This window comes from Balaenoptera physalus (assembly GCF_965194825.1).
Source record: "Balaenoptera physalus genome assembly, chromosome: 13".
In the NCBI taxonomy this organism is placed as follows: domain Eukaryota; kingdom Metazoa; phylum Chordata; class Mammalia; order Artiodactyla; family Balaenopteridae; genus Balaenoptera; species Balaenoptera physalus.
The window spans coordinates 86,305,321-86,323,532 of NC_138892.1; the positions used below are offsets into that span (position 1 = coordinate 86,305,321).

Consider the following 18,212-nt stretch of genomic DNA (forward strand, 5'->3'; position numbering starts at 1 on the left):
ATTCTTTTTTCTTTATTCTGTTCCGCAGCAGTGAATTCCACCATTCTGTCTTCCAGGTCACTTATCCGTTCTTCTGCCTCAGTTATTCTGCTATTGATTCCTGCCAGAGTAGTTTTCATTTCAGTTATTGTATTGTTCATCTCTGTTTGTTTGTTCTTTAATTCTTCTGGGTCTTTGTTAAACATTTCTTGCATCTTCTCAATCTTTGCCTCCATTCTTTTTCCGAGGTCCTGGATCATCTTCAGTATCATTATTCTGAATTCTTTTTCTGGAAGGTTGCCTATCTCCACTTCATTTAGTTGTTTTTCTGGGGTTTTATGTTGTTTCTTCATCTGGTGCATAGCCCTCTGCCTTTTCATCTTGTCTGTGTTTCTGTGAATGTGGTTTTTGTTCCACAGGCTGCAGGATTGTAGTTCTTCTTGCTTCTGCTGTGTGCCCTCTGGTGGATGAGGCTATGTAAGAGGCTTCTGCAAGTTTCCTGATGGGAGGGACTGGTGGTGGGTTGAGCTGACTGTTACTCTGGTGGTCAGAGTTCAGTAAAACTTTATTCTGCTTGACTGCTGATGGGTGGGGCTGGGTTCCCTCCCTGTTGGTTGTTTGGCCTGAGGCAACCCAACACTGGAGCCTACGTGGCCTCTTTGGTGGGGCTAATGGCAGACTCTGGGAGGGCTCATGCCAAGGAGTACTTCCCAGAACTCCTGCTGCCAGTGTCCTTGTCCCCACGGTGAGCCACAGCCACCCCCTGCCTCTGCAGGAGACCCTCCAACACTAGCAGGTAGGTCTGGTTCAGTCTCCCCTGGGGCCACTGCTCCGTCCCCTGGGTCCTGATGTGCACACTGCTTTGTGTGTGCCCTCCAAGAGTGGAGTTTCTGTTTGTCCCAGTCCTGTCGAAATCCTGCAGTCAAATCCCACTAGCCCTCAAAGTCTGATCCTCTAGGAATTCCTCCTCATGTTGCCGGATCCCCAGGTTTGAAGCCTGACGTGGGGCTCAGAACCTTCACTCCAGTGGGTGGACTTCTGTGGTATAAGTGTTCTCCTTTCTGTGAGTCACCCACCCAGCAGTTATGGGATTTGATTTTACTGTGATTGCGCCCCTCGTACCATCTCATTGTGGCTTCTCCTTTGTCTTTGGATGTGGGGTATCTTTTTTGTTGAGTTCCAGTGTCTTCCTGTCGACGATTGTTCACCAGCTAGTTGTGATTCTGGTGTTCTCACAAGAGGGGTTGAGAGCACATCCTTCTACTCCACCATCTTGGTTCAGGGCCCCAGATTTTTATCTATTATAATTTTTACTTATTCTTTCCTTCTATAGCAGCATAGAATGATTCCGTTCAGGAAGAATGTGGGTGTTTACTATTCTCCTCGCTGGTGATCTAGTTTGAAATGATAAAATTATTCAACTTAAAGGAACTTAAGATCATCTAGGCTGACCTCATAATTTTGCTCCCGAGTTCTGGAGAGATTAATTTGCTAACATGGAGTGACTCACCTGGCTAGTAACAGAGCAGGGAGATCTGTGGCAGCCTAATGCAGGGCTCTTTCCACAATAGCTTCTCAAATGTGTCACGACAACCATCATGTCTCCCATTATTTTCTCCATGACTTTCAGTGGTTCCTCTTCTGTTAAGGCTTCTGGGCTCCTTGTTTTCAGTACACTTTTGAGTTCCCTCTAATTTGTCAGTGTTTTAAACGTATGGCATTTGGGATGCAACCTAGTGCTTCAGGCAGGGTCCAGCCAGCACATGGCAGATGGTTATTTTAGAAAAAATTTGGAAAGCAATCCTATTTAGAAGGCAAATGAACTATTAATATGTAGTGGCCCTCATACCACCTTCCACCTTTCTCCTCATGTTTCTCAGGAGTCAGCACCACCAAGTTCTTTTTGTTTGCTCTTGGTAAAGCTCTCTAAAGAGTCCCCTTAATTAGTATCTTTCATTTTCCTGTTTGTACCCCCTTGTCTTTTATCTTGTTAAGACCCATATAAGAAAAGCTTTCTGAAAGACTGTTTTTAATGAACTAAATTTGTTTATTTTTAATTTTTATTAATTTTATTTATTTTTATTTGTTTATTTGCACTAGATTGTTTCACGTACTTACTCTATTCTGATTTTCTGACAGAGACTGCATCCATGTCCTGTAAATATACCAGATTTAGATAGGCAGCAAAGCTGTTAGATACATGAATAGTTGTTCTACTGTCCTTTAGAGCATTTAACGACAGCCCACTTTGATCTCTGTGCCAGTGCAGCTAAAATTGGTGTTTGTAGGGCAGAAATGCTTTTCTTTGCCTTCGTAACTGATTGTTGTTGCAAAGTCAGGGGATTTGAGTCATTATTAGAAAGCATTCGGACGGGGGTGGGCTGTGGTCTGTGTTAGCCTCAGACTCCCTTTTCTTTTGAAGGTGTTCTCAATTTTGCTATCAATTTCAAGATTCTGTAGTGGCCAGCAATACCCTAAGTGATATACTGGCAGATGAAATTAGACCGGGGGATAACTTAGAGACACACCTAACACAGTGTCATGTCATTGCCCCATCAGTCATCGCTAAACAAGACAAATCAGAGTATTTCATTTCCAAATAGATCACTTGAGCATTCTCTCCCTTTGTTTAGCTTACCAAATAGGTAGGAGATGGGAGTAAAGATAAATTTATATGTACTTTGAAACACACTTTCTAGGTTCTCTAATTTGATAGGATTGTATAGGTTTTCTGTCCTTGATGAGTAGATTCCATTATTTTCTTCACTTTCTGAAGTTGAGCGAGCCGTCGAAAAGTCTCATTCTACAGCCTTCTTTGAATATGCCCTTATTAGCTAGCATTGTAGGCAAGTGAAGGGTGTAAATATTCTGTAAATATTATTTTGTGTGTAGCACCTTTCCCTCAGTTGTAATTCTGTTTTTCTCCTCAGTTTTCATGCTGAATTATACTGATGGTGCCCAGGTGGAATGAGCACTTGTTTGGCTCTTCTCGATTGATGATTGGTTGGCCCCTGTTCTGCTCTTCAAGTCAGCTTCAGCATTTATCATAGTTAATCGGTTCCTTCTTTTTTTTTTTTTAAGAATTTCACTTTTTATTTATTTATTTATTTATTTATTTATTTATTTTTGGCTGTGTTGGGTCTTCGTTTCTGTGCGAGGGCTTTCTCTAGTTGCGGCAAGCGGGGGCCACTCTTCATCGTGGTGCGTGGGCCTCTCACTATCGCGGCCTCTTTTGTTGCGGAGCACAGGCTCCAGACCTGCAGGCTCAGTAGTTGTGGCACATGGGCTTAGTTGCTCCGCAGCATGTGGGATCTTCCCAAACCAGGGCTCAAACCTGTGTCCCCTGCATTGGCAGGCAGATTCTCAACCACTGTGCCACCAGGGAAGCCCCGATCGGTTCCTTCTTGAAACCTGTCCTCACTTGGCCCCCAGGGTATCAGCCCTGCTCTCTGTTTGCTCCCACCTCACTGGCCACTCCCTTTCAATCTCCTTTGCTGCTTCCTCCAAATCTTCCCAGCTTCTAAATATTGAAATGTGCCAGGCTTAAACCTTAGACTTGCTCCCTTCTCTGTCTACAGTCACTTGCTTGCTGATCTTGTCCACTCTCCTAACTTTAATCCCAGGCTGGTTGAAGCTTGGGTCCTTCCCCTGATAGTCTCACAAATCTCACTGCCCACGTGACATCTCCAGTTGGCTATCGAAGCTCAAACTCTTCATTCACTTTCATGGCCCACTACAATTAATTCCTTCTCAAGTCATTTGTATCTCAGTAAACGGCAATTCCATCATTCAGTCTAGGCATTCAGGCATAAAAATCTTAGTGTCATCTGTAAATCTTATTTTCTTGCTCTTCAATTTAATCCTTTAGCAAATTCTGCAAGCTTTAACCTTAAAATATTCAAAATCTGACTACCTCTGAATACTTTGATCACTGCCACCCTGCAAGAAGGTACCATTAACTCTCATCTGGATAACTTCAGTAGCCTTATAACCTGTTTTCCCTGGTTCTACTCTTGCCCCCTCCCTTCATCATCTGTTCTCTATACAGCAGCTATAATGATTAAAAAAGAGGAAGAACTCTGGTTCAGGTCACTCCTCTGCTCAGCTTCCTCACAGAGTAAAACCGCTACATGATTGGGCTCTCCCCTGTCCAACAAACACCCCCATCCCTGCCCTCACTTCCCAGTGTCCTCTTGTTCTCCCCCTACCTAGCTCTCTGCTTCATCTGGTGGCCTCTTGCTGCTCCTCAGATATGGCAAACACACTCTTATCTCAGCATCTTTGCCCCTGCCTGGGATGCACTCATCCCCCAGGTACCCTCCATTCTCGTGACTTCTTTCAGGTCCTTGCCTAAAGTCTTCAGAGCGGCCTTGGCTGACTACCTGGTGTAAAGTAACAATGTCTTCCTTCCGTCCCTCTTTCATTTGCTTCATTTTATCCCCACCTGATGTTTTTATATGTATTTGTGTTTGTTTCTACTGAAACAAAACAAGGGCAGAGATTTTGTCTGTTTGGTCCACTGCTGCATACCTGACCTAGAACAGCGTCTCACACATAGTAGATACTCAGTATTTGTGTTATTATTTATGTGTTTGTTTAGGCTGCACCATGTGGCCCGCGGGATCCCAGTTTCCCGACCAGGGACTGAACCTGGGCCATGGCAGTGAAAGCGCTGAGTCCCAACTGGGGAATTCCCAGTATTTGTGGAATAAATAAATAAATATCATCTGAAGTTAAAAATATTTAAAAAGTGAATTTGAAAACAAATTGTGTGGTTTTAGCATAGAATTAAGTGGGCATGTCAACGGAATGGAATAAATAGCCAGAAAAAGATTTTTACTTATGTAAAATATTAATATATAATAAAGAAATTATCACCTATTAGTAGGGAAGTGATGGGTTATACCCAGTGATCAGCAGACATTTTCTGTGAAGATCGTGATAGTTTTTCAGGCTACTATCACAGCTCTTATAACAATTACTAAAGGGAAAGGAGTCACAGACAATATATAAATAAATAGATATGGCTAGATTTGACCCATGATAGTTTGCCTACCCCTGGATTATTAAATTAATAATAATAAACTCCATTAGGGTTGCGATTTTTATATATTTTGTTGTTCACTGATAGATCCCAGGTACACAGAATGTCCTTGGCATGGAATATGGGCATTCAATAAAAATTGTTGATTTGAACTAAATCAAAATAACATTTGAAGACCCTGGCTATTTGGGGTGAAATGAACTCAGTTCATGTCCTCACATCATACATTAGTGTAAATTGCAATAGATTTTAGAGATAAATGTGAAATGATAAAAGTGGTTGGAAGTGTGTAGGTGGATATTTGTCTGTCTTTGGATGAGAGAGTTATTTTTAAGCATAAGAGCAATAGATGAAATTAGCTAAGGAAAAAATGTTTCACTGTTTGAAAATTTAAAACTTAAGTATATAAAAACATCATAAAAATAAAAGAACATCAATATAGAAACAGTTACTCTACATTAAAAAAAAGGCTAATAACCTTTATACAAAGAACATATAAATAGATAGATAGATAGATAAGAAAAGCACTATAACAATCTAATGATAAAATGAGCCAAATGCAGGCATTCATGATTTATAGAGGAGGACATACAAGTAAATCCCTGAGAAAATAGTCAACTGTTAATAATTTTAAGAAAATACAAAGGAAAATAAGATCTAATTTCTGTCAAAGTTTAAGAGTAAAAAGATAAAAGTAAAACGATAATATTAAATGTTGGTTCACATACCTTGCTGATGAGAGTAAATTTATGTTGTCTTTTTGAAAAGCATTTTGGTAGTACATTAAAAAAAGCCTTCATACCTTTTTAATGTGTCAAGTAACTTACCTTCCAAGAATCTGTCCTTAGGAAATAATTAGAAATGATATCAAGGATTTATGGGCAAGGAAGTTCAACATACTTTTATAATAAAATACAGTAGGAAATAGTTTACATATTTAATAATAGAGAAATGGTTCAACAAATTATGATATATCTATAAGATTGAAGTTATAGTATCACTGATTATGTTTTGAAGATTTTTAATGATATGAGAAGTGCTAATGATTGAGTGATGAGTATTAAAAGGGGAATCAAAAACCGGTTATCCAGAATTATTTCCATTATGTAAAATATATAGGAGCAAAAAGATTAGAAGAAAAGATTCCAAGATGTTAACCATGGTTTTGTTTGGATTTTAAGATTATGGATAATTTTTGTTTTCCATTTTGTATTTTTCTATTTTTTACAGGGTTCCTACAGTTAATATTTTTCTTAACATCAATATATATTACCTTTTTAAAAAATGAATTTAAAATTCTAAGAAAGTGTAGGCACAGATGACTCACATAAAAAGGAGATATTAAAAGTGAATGTTTGGAAAAGTTTTGGCCTCATAAATAAAGGAATGCAAATTAAAATAAATATGAGGTATCACCTCAGATATTTATAAGAACATTTTTACTGCCTATGAGGAATAAAAAAATGATTTTTAAGATTTGTATTCCGTGGTTTGTATGATCGAAAGTATATTACTGGCGAGAGCTGCCCTATCCGTTAGGGTAGCAACTTGCCACATTTAAATTTAAATTTTAATTAGATAAAATAAAATTTAAAAAACCATTTCAAGTGCTCAATAAGCGCATGTCTAGTGGTTACTATCTTGGACATCCCAGATATAGAAGATTTCCATCATTGCCGAAAGTCCTCTTGGACAGGGCTGCTCCAGTGTATGTATGATAACTTATTTAACCCAATCTGTCATCTTTGGAAGAGTAACAGTCACTTTTAGAGCAGAAGAGAGAAGGGACATCATATATACAAGGGGAGAAATCTCAGAAATAATTATATCTAGAAATTACGCTTAATGTTTATTTGTTCAAGCAATAATTTTAAATACCTACTATGTGCTAAGGTACTGCATGTGCAGTGGGGAGCAAGACAGAGCAGCTCCTGGTGTCTAGGGACTTATATTCTAATGGTGGAGACAGATTTTTACTTGCTCTTCCCCCAGAAACCTCCATGGCTATTTCCTCACTTCCTTCGGTTCTTTGTTAAAATGTTACCTTATACAGAGAAGTTCTCCAAGCTATTTAGATAAAATAGTAATCCTTCCCCGTACCTACTCCTCCTGCTGTATTGCCTGCACTACTTGCTCTTTATTTTTCTGAAAGTCTATTTATTTGCTCTATTTTTACCACTTATACGTTTGTTAATTTGTATATGGTGTGTCTCTCTTGAATTAGAATCAGAGTTCCAGTAGAGTAGGGACTTTGTTTGGTTTGGTTCACTGTTCTAACTCCTAGTCTAATAGTTAGCTTTAATTTAACAATTTATGTCCCTAAGTGATAGTCCATGAAATTTTACAGATACGTAGTAAAATTCATCTGGAAGCAGAAAAGGGCAGATATTTCAAAAGGTGATTTATTTTTTCTTGGAAAGGACAATGAAGGTAGACTTGTTTTTCCAGTGTAAAACACATTACAAATTGAGAATTATTTCATTCTTATAGAATTGAATTAAAATACTTAAAAAATAATGATACATGGAGTATACCAGAGATATGAGGAGAGATTTAAACAGTGATTAGTGATACACTATAAGATAAAATTCAAGTAACCTGAGTGTGAGGCAAGAAATTACTATTAAATCAGTGTTTGGAGGACAATTGGATATCAGTATGGAAAAAAACTAATCAGAATGCATAAATCAGGTCACCTACAGCAGCAAATTCAGATAGCTTAAAAAGTTAAGTAGGAGTCAAGATGTGGATGGAGATGGGAGAAGGACTCCCCAAAAAAAGCTAGAACAAAAATGTACAGAATATTCTTTTCTTTTGTGGAAGGGATTTTTCCTTCTTTATATTAAACAAATGGAAATGACCCAAATAAAAAAAAAAATAATGCCTGAATGCTAAAAATTATTTTACACCATGAAATGTAATGAAAGGCATATTCTAAAGAGTCAGAATGTGAAAATACATGTGAAATGACTGCTGAAAAGTTTATTATGTAAAATATGTTTACGGATACGTAATATAGAGTCATTATCCATGTTTCATTTTAAAGTGGCTTAGAGGGTTTGAATCATCTCTATGTGAAAAAATATAGACATGAAATTATTATGTGAAAAATGCCCTGCCTTGTTAGCAATGTCAGAAATGCCAGATAAAATAACTTTTAGGTATCATTAAACTGGCAAAAATAATTATAATTTACAGAGATAACAGTTCTAGCAGCAAACAGATGGCACACTCCAAGAGGTGTGGGAAGGGTTAAAGGAACCAGGAGTGACAGGGAAGCATCCAGGAATTGGTAACAATGCAAAGCTATTTCCACCCCAGGCCTGAAGGGGCAAGGGTGGCACCAGTGCTACCAGAGCCCAGAGAGAACTTGGAGACATTGCAGAAGGGCTCCAGCAGAAGCTATACCCAGAGACACAGACACTGCTGAAGCCTCAACGAGGAGAATGGACATGGGGATGCAGGTAGAGGCAGAGGCAGAGTAGGTACCTGACTTCTTTCTCTTCCACTCTGTGATCTCCTGCCAGTGCCTCGCATCAGCTGAACCTAACCAGAGCCCAAAAGCTAGAGCTAGTTGATGGTAATGAAGGAACATCCTGTGTATGCACAGATACGTTGTTGATATCATTGTAAATTTATTATTTTAGAGGATGAGCCCAGCAAGTAGTACAGAACTGTCTATACACCCTCATCTGGTGATTCCTCTTTGGTGAAATATACCCCCAAAATCTGAAAGTAAAAATAATAATTTTGCATAATCCTGTATAATAGCAATAATCGGGGTGGGGGGGCGGAAATCACATAAAAGACTCGCAAGAAAGAAATAGCTAAGAAAATAAGAAAATGATTTGTATTTTTTAGCTACGTATACCTAAACTCATTCCAAAAATGGATTAAAGCATGATGGTGCATTAGAGTGATGGAATAAATATAGCGTTTTGAAAAAAGTGTTTAAATAATGATGGCACATGGGAATATTTGATAGGAAATAATGGTATGTGAATAATATCTGCAAACAGAAACTTTAAAAATATATGTATTACACATAAAAATTAATTTATGATGTAATTTTATTTGAGCCATTTCTAATCTTTATTGGAAAGAAACAGTAAAAATAAATAAAAGACAAGATAAAGAAATATTGCTAATAATTAGGTTCCTTATTTCCTGAAAAGTTTTTAAGGACTTTAATTTAAAAAGGGGCTTCCTTATCTCTTGCCTGTCCATAATATTACAGTGTAAGATACAGGCTCTAGAGGTGAAAATGTTGTCATTCATCTGGGGCATAAAAAGTATCTTGAACATTATTTGAATTTCTTGTACAAATGAATTAAGGAATAGGTTCCACACAGTTGTGTAAACCCAGAATTTCCATGACCAGGACTTTGAGGAAAGCCTTCATCTAGAAGTATTGTAGATAACTTTTATTAATTAATCCACTGACTAAAGCAAATCTGTGGGGTTCTTTAGCAAATGATCAGTTGCAGGTAATGTAGTATGATTCTGTAGTAGCTCTGGAAAGCCCCGTTCAATTGTGTGAAATGTCACTGGATGAGGAAGAAGCTTCTCTGAGCTGGTTATGGTAGAATTGTTCAACTACTTACTCAACTTTAATATATTTTTATCCTATGTATCAGAAAAATTCACCATAAAAGCCAGTGCTGAAAGATAGTAAATGAAATAAATCCTACTTAATATCCATCATGGGAAAATCAATTTTATATCATTAAATTTTAATCTGAGGTTTGATATTCCACAAATAGAGTCTAACCCTTAGTTAAACTAAGATAAAATGAGTCCTTTCTTATTCTCTCTTATTCTTTCATTTAAAAACAATTAATTGGTTCATTCTTTTCACAAACATTTATTGAACATTTTGTATTTACCACGCATTATGTTATGTGCTGAAACAATAACTAAAAGATGACATAACTTGACATAATTTATTTTCTTTAATTGTATTGTTCTCTACAGTAACTATGGGATTAGACACACTAAAAACCTTTTAGTTCTGATAACACCCCTGTCAGGTAGGTGTCATTTAATAGATGGGGAAAAAGTGAGCTGCCCCCGACGGGAAGCGACTTAGAAGCAAAACAGACCCTGTGCTCTTTCTCCTCTCTCCATTCAGCAAACCCTGTTATTTTCCAAACTGAAACATTGGGACACATGGTTTGAGGAGGGAGTTTTTGGTGATTTTATTTGCGTGCAGGGTTTTAAAGCAATGTCAGATTAAATTACATTTCCTTACTCTTGATTAATCACCTATTGAAAAGAATAAAAAACTTACATAAAAATTCGAATTGTCTAAGAACATCTGGAACATCTGGCCACCATACTGACCCACTGTAATCTTGTGGATATTTAAACATTCTTACTCTGCCCAGTTCTTGAGTCTTTCCTCGCACCCTATGTTCTCCCTCACTCACTTCTTTTTTTAATCTCTGTGTTCTTTTTTTTTCACCACCCAACTTTTTTTCATTCGGTTTTAATCGTGTATCTTAGCTTTTGCAATTTGTCAACCCTGACATGTTTGGAAATTTACAGTTTGTTTAGCAGAATGACCAACTGCAGCCTCATTTAATCCCACATAAAGGTCAGAGCCCATGTTCTTTGCTGATGTTCCCTTTGCTCTAGTGTCCTGTCTTCTTGCTTAGCCAACTCTGAGAAGAAGGCACAAACATGCCCTCCATGCTTCCCAGATAATCTGGGGACGAACAAGTCAAAATCGTTGGCAAAGGTTTGACCTCTTCTTATCTTTCTGTTTTCCTCTCCAAATATTTTCTGTTTGCATCCTCCAATCTGAGCCAGGTATTAGAGGTGAAAATGTATAGAGATATGAGCCACCATTAATCACCTTCACCACTTTCTTGTACTTATAATGACTGTTTCCTCTTTGATTTCCTCACATCAAGTGGAAAAGTATTTTCCAGCAAAGCTAGGCTTGAGGATGGAGGGAGAAGGTTGTGTGCAGGAGGAGGGAGAAGCAGATCTGGAAGAAGGGGCTGGGGTCTGTGAAAGAATTCTGGCCCAAGGATGAAATGGCAACCAAACTTAAAGGTGAAACTACTACAGAATGATAAACTTTGAATGGATTTCAGGCAGAAAATTTTTTTTAAGTATATTTATTTAGTTATTTAGTTATTTATTGGCTGCATCGGGTCTTAGTTGTGGCATGCGGGATCTTTCATTGCGGTGCGGGGCTCTTCATTTTGGTGCGCAGGCTTCTCTCTAGTTGTGGCATGCAGGTTTTCTCTTCTCTAGTTGTGGCGTGCGGGCTCCAGAGCACGTGGGCTCAGTAGGCGCAGCATGCTTGCTTAGTTGCCCCACGGCATGTGAGATCTTAGTTCCCCGACCAGGGATTGAACCCGTCTCCCCTGCATTGGAAGGCGGATTCTTTACCACTGGACCACCAGGGAAGTCCCAGAAATGTTTTTATTCAAAGCAACTTTCAAAAGCAGAAGAAATGTTATAAACAACCATTTCAGGACAATTTTTAGAAGGTTCCAGTATTGATTTATAATTCAAAGATGTGATAGAACACATTGAGTTGTTGTGTTTTTCTCTCCAGGTTTGCAACACAACTACAGACAGGAAACACGCAGACACCTTTTTGGAGAAGTGTGTTACTGAGTCAATAATGAACATTGTGAGCGGCTTTTTTAATTCTCCCTTTTCAGACAACAGTACCAGCCTGCAGGTAATATAAACAAACAAGTACAAAAGAAGTCTGTCACACAGAATTTCTGTACCTTATTTGAGTGTAGAAAACTTTAATAGGCCAGGAAGTCCTTTCCTACACTTCTCAAGATCACTCTTCTTTCCTGTTATTTACTATTATGCCCCTTTCTGAGTTTCTCAAACTTTATTTTAAATAAAGAGGCTCCATCTTCAAACTGAATTATTTTTGCTCTCCCTCTAAGCAAAATAGGAGCTTTCATATCTGTAGATCGACTGCCAAGTGTCGAAATAACTGATAACGATTCTTTAAATGGATAGACATTTTGACTCAATAATTCCAGTTTAGTAAATCCTGAAAGAGTTAGCAGGAATTTATATACTAAGATTTTCACTGAAGTGTTTATAATACTTAAAAATTGACATCAACCTTAAATGTCCACAAACAGAGGAATAGCTAAATGAATTATGGTATATCTGTAGATGGCTTATTATATAGCAATTAAAAATCATGTTTTAAAAGAAAAATTGATGCCTAAGGAAAATGATCATGAAGCAATGTAAAGTGAAACAGGCCACAAAATTGCATCATAATATCATCCAGGTTTGTGCGTGTAAAGAATATATGTGCATATATACATAAGAAAACTCAGGAAGTAATTATCTTAAAAATGTTGATACTGATTATCTCTCCATGTTAGGATTATTGGTGATTTTCATTTGTATGGTTGCCAAATATTCTACAGTGATTGTGTATTGCTCTTATAAAAGTATTATTTCAGTTATACTTTTTTTAGGGAAAACTTTTGAATGAACTATTAGAATCATGTAAAATTGTTTTTGTGGGTCAAAATTGTTGTCTCCTCTACTTGCTGATCATATGAAACCAAAACATACAATCAGTGAAACAAACAAACAAACCCAAAATGCCTGCTCTATTTATACTCGGAAATAAACCAGAGATTGTAAAAATATACTTAAATGCATGTCATTGGTTTCAAGAAATGCCATATTTTCCTGATTAAGAATATAGTTAAAATAATCAATTTTCTATAGTGTCTGGTGTGGTGCCTGTCATGAGATGGGTACAAAATAAATATTTGTTGAATGAGATGTTCATTAAGTAGCACTGAATCTTAAAAGCAAGACTGTATTTTATTTTGGTGGGCCTTTTTTGATAATGCATAGATACTGCATCAGGAGTGTTAATGGTTTAGTGACCTGTTTGCCTCTTTTCTTTCTGTTCTCAGACACATCAGCCAGTTTTTATTCAGCTGCTCCAGTCTGCCTTCAGAATTTACAATTGCACCTGGCCAAATCCAGCACAGAAAGCCTCGGTGGAGTCCTGTATCAGAACTTTGGCTGAAGTGGGTAAGTCAGAGTGTCGGATTTTACTTATTTTCCCATTTTGTGAAAGAAATCAGGCTTTTGGCTAATAGGCAATACAAGTAGCTTTCCAGTTTTCAACTTAAAAAGAGAGCAGGTGTGGTTTCTGTAAAGCTGAAGATCAGTGATCAGCAAATGACTCTGAAATTGCATCCTTTTTGGGAGGGGAATATAATTGTTATATTTCTTCTTTTTAAATATTTTAAAATATATTTATTTATTTTTAAATTATTATATTTCTAACCTTAAATTTAATATTGCATATGGTGCTTTAATATAGCTCAGTAAGATATTACACAAATGAGTTTAGTTTAATTGTTATCTCAGATTTCATTATGGAATTGTCTTGTCTGTTAAGTAGCCTGATTTATTAACATCTTCATGTGGCAGGAGGACTTTTTGAGGGGTTTTTGGTTTTCTAATTTTGTGTGAAATTCATCAGTATTCATTGAGGCTCTGTTATGCATACAAGGCTTCAGAAATTCCATATAAAATGGAATGCAAGGGGATAACAGCTAAGGGAAGGTTAGTACATTGTAGGAAGAATTTCTCATAGAGTCCTCTTTTTTTTTTTAATAAAGTTAATTAGGGCTGTCAGAAAGGAGGAGGGAAAAGAAATATAGACTGGGCTGGACTTCAAAAAACAAACAGAGGAGCTGGATCATTCTCTCAACTAGAGGTGGTTCTGCAGGCATCGGGAAGGGCAGCTTATAGTGTGTTTCATTATCGTGGCCATCATCACTGCTGACAGTTGTCAGTGCACACCATTTGCAATGCTAAGCAATTTACACGTATTATCTCATTTAATCCTTAGGTAGGCTCGTTGATTATTTACATTTTACAGTTGAGGAAACAGAATTATCTAGATTAGGTAACTTGGCCAGGGTTATGGTATGTGCTCAGTAAATATTTGATAAATGAATAAATGGTTTAACTAATTAATGACCACGTAAAATATTTTTAGTTTTTTCTCCCCATCTGCAGTTTGGTTTAAGTAATTGAATATTAACAAACTTTAATGATGGCGCAATTTTAATTTGAGTACATTCAAAAGCAGTTATAACCCAAGAGGATCAATTGAAAATTATTAGAACTAAGAGATTAATACAGTTCATCTAGGTGATTAATTATAAATAAGTATTAAACTTGGTAGACTTTCTATATATCCAAAAGGGAGAAAAAATGTGAAAAAGATATGTCACAACAGCAATAGAAGTAGTAATTACTTAAGAGAAAACTTAAGAAACACAAGAGAATAAAATTATATTGCTATTTTGAGGGATATGAAAGATTTTAATAAATGGAGAGTTTTATACTATTTCTGGATTTAAAAATTCAACGTGTAGGGATGCCAGTTCTCCTCAAAATTATAATTTTAATGCTTTACATCCAAGACCCCTCCTTTGCACACACCCTCCCCTCGTCACGGCCCCGTCGGGCTTAGGCACCCCATGTACGGCCACACCCCACAAAGATGCATCCTCTGGCAGCTTGGCCTTTGCCACCTTCCTGCAGTTCCCACTGGTTGCCACAGGCCATGTCACCCTGCTGCTCTGAGGGGCGGCCTCTCTTCCCGGGTGGCCTCTGAGTCTGTGCTGGGTCACTCGTTTGCATGAATACCCTTATCACCTTTGACATGGCGCCAGGCTGTCCCCTGCCGTGGACGCCCTCCTCACCCGACTCAAGTCTAATTCTCCACTCCCGGCAGCCGCCTGTGCACATGCCTTCCACTCCTTTCTGGGCTCGAATGCTCTGGACCACCTCGGCCCCTAACGCTCCTTGTCCAGCGCTGGCACTTGACTTTGCTCTGCTCCTCCTCCAGGGTTTAGGACAGAATAGTTCAGGAAGGGAAGGGAAGAGATAAAGGAAGAGGCCACCATATGCATTGCCAAAAATAAAGAAGGACACAGAAGAGAACCTAAATTTTATTTTAAAAAGTTGCACATAGCAAAATGTCCGGCAGGATATCAATAAAGAAATAACACTGGTATCTCTGGCTGGTGGAATTATAAGTCAAGTCTTGTTCTGTTGTTCTTGCTTTCATGTAACTTCTGAGTTCTTAATAATATACTTTTCAAGTTATGATAAAGCAGTACTAAAAGCATCTTCATGTGGACCAAATCAGCTGGGAAATATACTAACCATCAAAAAATAAAATCTGAAGGAAAAGCAAAGAAATATGATGATGCTATTTATTTTACATAGGAGTACATTGTGTTTGCTGCCAAGTATATTTCTGTATTTTACATTTTAAGGCAGTCCCCCCTCTTCCTCATCTTCTTCCTGCTTTCTCTCCCCTGCTCCTCTTCCTCCTCCCCTTTTTTCCTCCTGCTCTTCCTCCCTCAGTACTTAGCAAATGCAATGAGGGAAAACACCAGTCGGCCCCACCCGAGGCACAGAGGGCATGCTGTTCACACCACTTACAAATTGAGAGACGAAGAGCTTTGAGCCACAAGTGAGATTCCATGCCGTGCTTTCCCTCCGAGTTGCAAGTTGCTACGTTAGTGGTGTTCCCTGTGTACTCACATCAGCTCTTGCAGAGCAGGATGGCAGAGCTTTGGGGGTTTAAAACAGTCACTGAAACTGGATCAGTCTAAAGATTCTTTCATTCCGTTTTCTACCATATCCTCGACTGTTTATGATTTAACATAATTTAGTCTCTAAATTTTAGTCTCTTTGTATGCTAAAAGACATATGTGATAGGAAGTCTGAAAAATAATTATATCTAAGTCTACAATCAGGGTAGGTTTGGAAGAGTGATGTATTGGTATAAAATCTGTTTTATCTTTGTGAGAATTTTTTTTTAATTGAAGTATAGTTGATTTACAATGTTTCAGGTATATAGCAAAGTGATTCAGTTTTACATAAATATACATATTCTTTTTCATATTCTTTTCCATTCTGGTTTATTATAGGATACTGAATATAGTTCCCTGTGCTATATAGTCGGATCTTGTTGGTTATCTATTTTATATATAGTACTGTGTATCTGTTAATCCCAAACTCCTAATTTATCCCTCTGTTACCCCTTTCCCCTTTGGTAAACATACATTTGTTTTCTCTGTCTGTGAGTCTGTTTCTGTTTTGTAAATAAGTTCATTTGTATCCTATTTTAGATTCCACATAGAAGTGATATCAAATGATATTTGTCTTTCCCTGTCTGACTTACTTCACTTAGTCTGATAATCTCTAGGTCCGTCCTTGTTGCTGCAAATGGCAAGCATGTTTTCTTCCGCTTCCTTGTTTGTTGTTTCCACCTGAACAGTTAGGAAGCCATGGAGATCCCATTCCCGCTATCCCCCGCATTTGTACTTCCCCCTCCTTCTCCTCCATAATGGCCTAGTTTGGCCCCTCTTTGCTTCCTTTTTGGACCACTGTAGACATTCAATGTTCTTTCCTTCTGTCTTTCTTCACTTAAATAAATCTGCTACCAGAATAATCTTCTTGAAGTGAAATTCTCTCTGTTGGTTTAAAAACATCAACAACAAAGCCCTCAGCCTTCAGCAGCATACCTTTGTCTAACAAACTAAGGATGGATCCCTCGTCGCAATGTTTGTGGCCTCCACAGCCCTACCTCCTCTTTTGACCTTGCTCACTGCTTCTCACCCCCGCCCAGCAAACTGAGCTATTATGCCCCAGGCATTGCTCACACTATAACTTTCTTTCTCCAGTTTCCAGCATTGCCATCTCTCAGCATCTTTTCCATTACTCAAAAAAATTCTTTGTTCAAATTCCTCCATAAAAGCCGTTTCTGACTCCCAGGTCCAGATCTGAACTCACCCCCATTTGACCATTTATACTTTTCTTATGGTCTTTACTGTATCCTAGCTTACATCATCATAGGTATTAATCTACTAGATTTTGAGGGACAATGATTATGAAGTATCTGTCAAACAGACATTAATAAAAGCTATTGTCTAGGATAAAAAAGGTGAAAAGCAAATTCTGCTTTGCGATGGGTAGACCACATCTTTTTTTATTTGTTGATGGATGCCCTTTATGGAAAAACACATAACCAAAATGAAAGGCATTCAGAAGTGAGCATCCATAGTAGTAAAGGGATCTAAACCCATCTTACTTGTGTAGTGATTGAAAACATTTGAAATATTTAGACAAAGAAAAGAAATCCGAGGGGGAACATAATTATTTTCCAACATTTCAAGGTGCGAATGGACTTCTTTTACAGGTTCCCAGGAATAGGATTATAATTAACATATGGTAGCTGCAAGAGGCAGATTTTTGTCCCATTGTAAAGAATAACTATTTTACAGTTAGTAATCTTAAAACCTTGGGAGTCACATATGATTCTTCCCATTTGTTCACTTGCATTAAATACAATAGCAAGTTCTATTGGTTCCACTTCTAAAATACATCTTTTTGTGTTCTCTTGTGGGGCACCCTTGTCCAAATACACCATAATCTGACATGGATTACAGAAGAGTCTCCTTACTGAACTCCCCACCTCGACCCCAGTCTCACTACAATCCATTCCCTACACAATAATTAGAGTGATCTTAAAATGTAAATCAAACCATACCTTTCACCTATATAAAACTCTCCATTGCGCTGAAGATTCCTGTTCCTTATCATGACTTAGAAAGCCCTTCATCGTCTGAGCTTCATCTACGACTACTTTCCCCCATTTCCCTACCCTCAGCTCTGCTTCACCCACACTGGCCTTCATTCTGTGTCTCATCTACAAGCCTTTTTCTCATCGTAGGGCATTTGCGTGTGCTGTTCCCACTATTTGGATCCTTATCTCCCAGCTGGTCACATGTTCAAAAGTTCAGTGCTCAGTGAAGTGTTCCAGCTCCCCCCATCCTATCTTACTGTCTTAGCACTTATCACTATTTGAAAGCACCTTGTTTGTTTGTTTGTTTGCTTCTATGTTGTCAGCTTCTCCCATTAGAGTATAATCTATGAAAGCAGGGACTTTGCTTTATTCACTGATCACTACTGCCTAAAAGTGTCTGGTTCTGATGAAGCCGGTTTATGAATGTTGTTGACTGACAATAATTCATGAGCTAGATATTTCGCAGATAGTGAAATTTAGGCATAGAAAGGTTAAATAACTTGCACGATTAACAAGTAGTTGACTTGGATTTGAAATCCAGGTTCCTCTGAG

The 18,212-nt window shown here is 37.9% G+C and overlaps 1 protein-coding gene across 4 annotated transcripts in view; it reads left to right on the forward strand.

Moving 5' to 3' along the window:
* ITPR2 (inositol 1,4,5-trisphosphate receptor type 2) overlaps positions 1-18,212 on the forward strand; it is a 524,966-nt gene that overhangs the window by 266,834 nt on the left and 239,920 nt on the right. For all 4 annotated transcript variants that reach the window (XM_082419574.1, XM_082419572.1, XM_082419571.1 and 1 more), the window contains 2 exons: positions 11,595-11,723; positions 12,952-13,072. In XM_082419574.1, the coding sequence (XP_082275700.1) occupies positions 11,595-11,723; positions 12,952-13,072 (250 nt within the window). The remainder of the gene's footprint in view (positions 1-11,594; positions 11,724-12,951; positions 13,073-18,212) is intronic.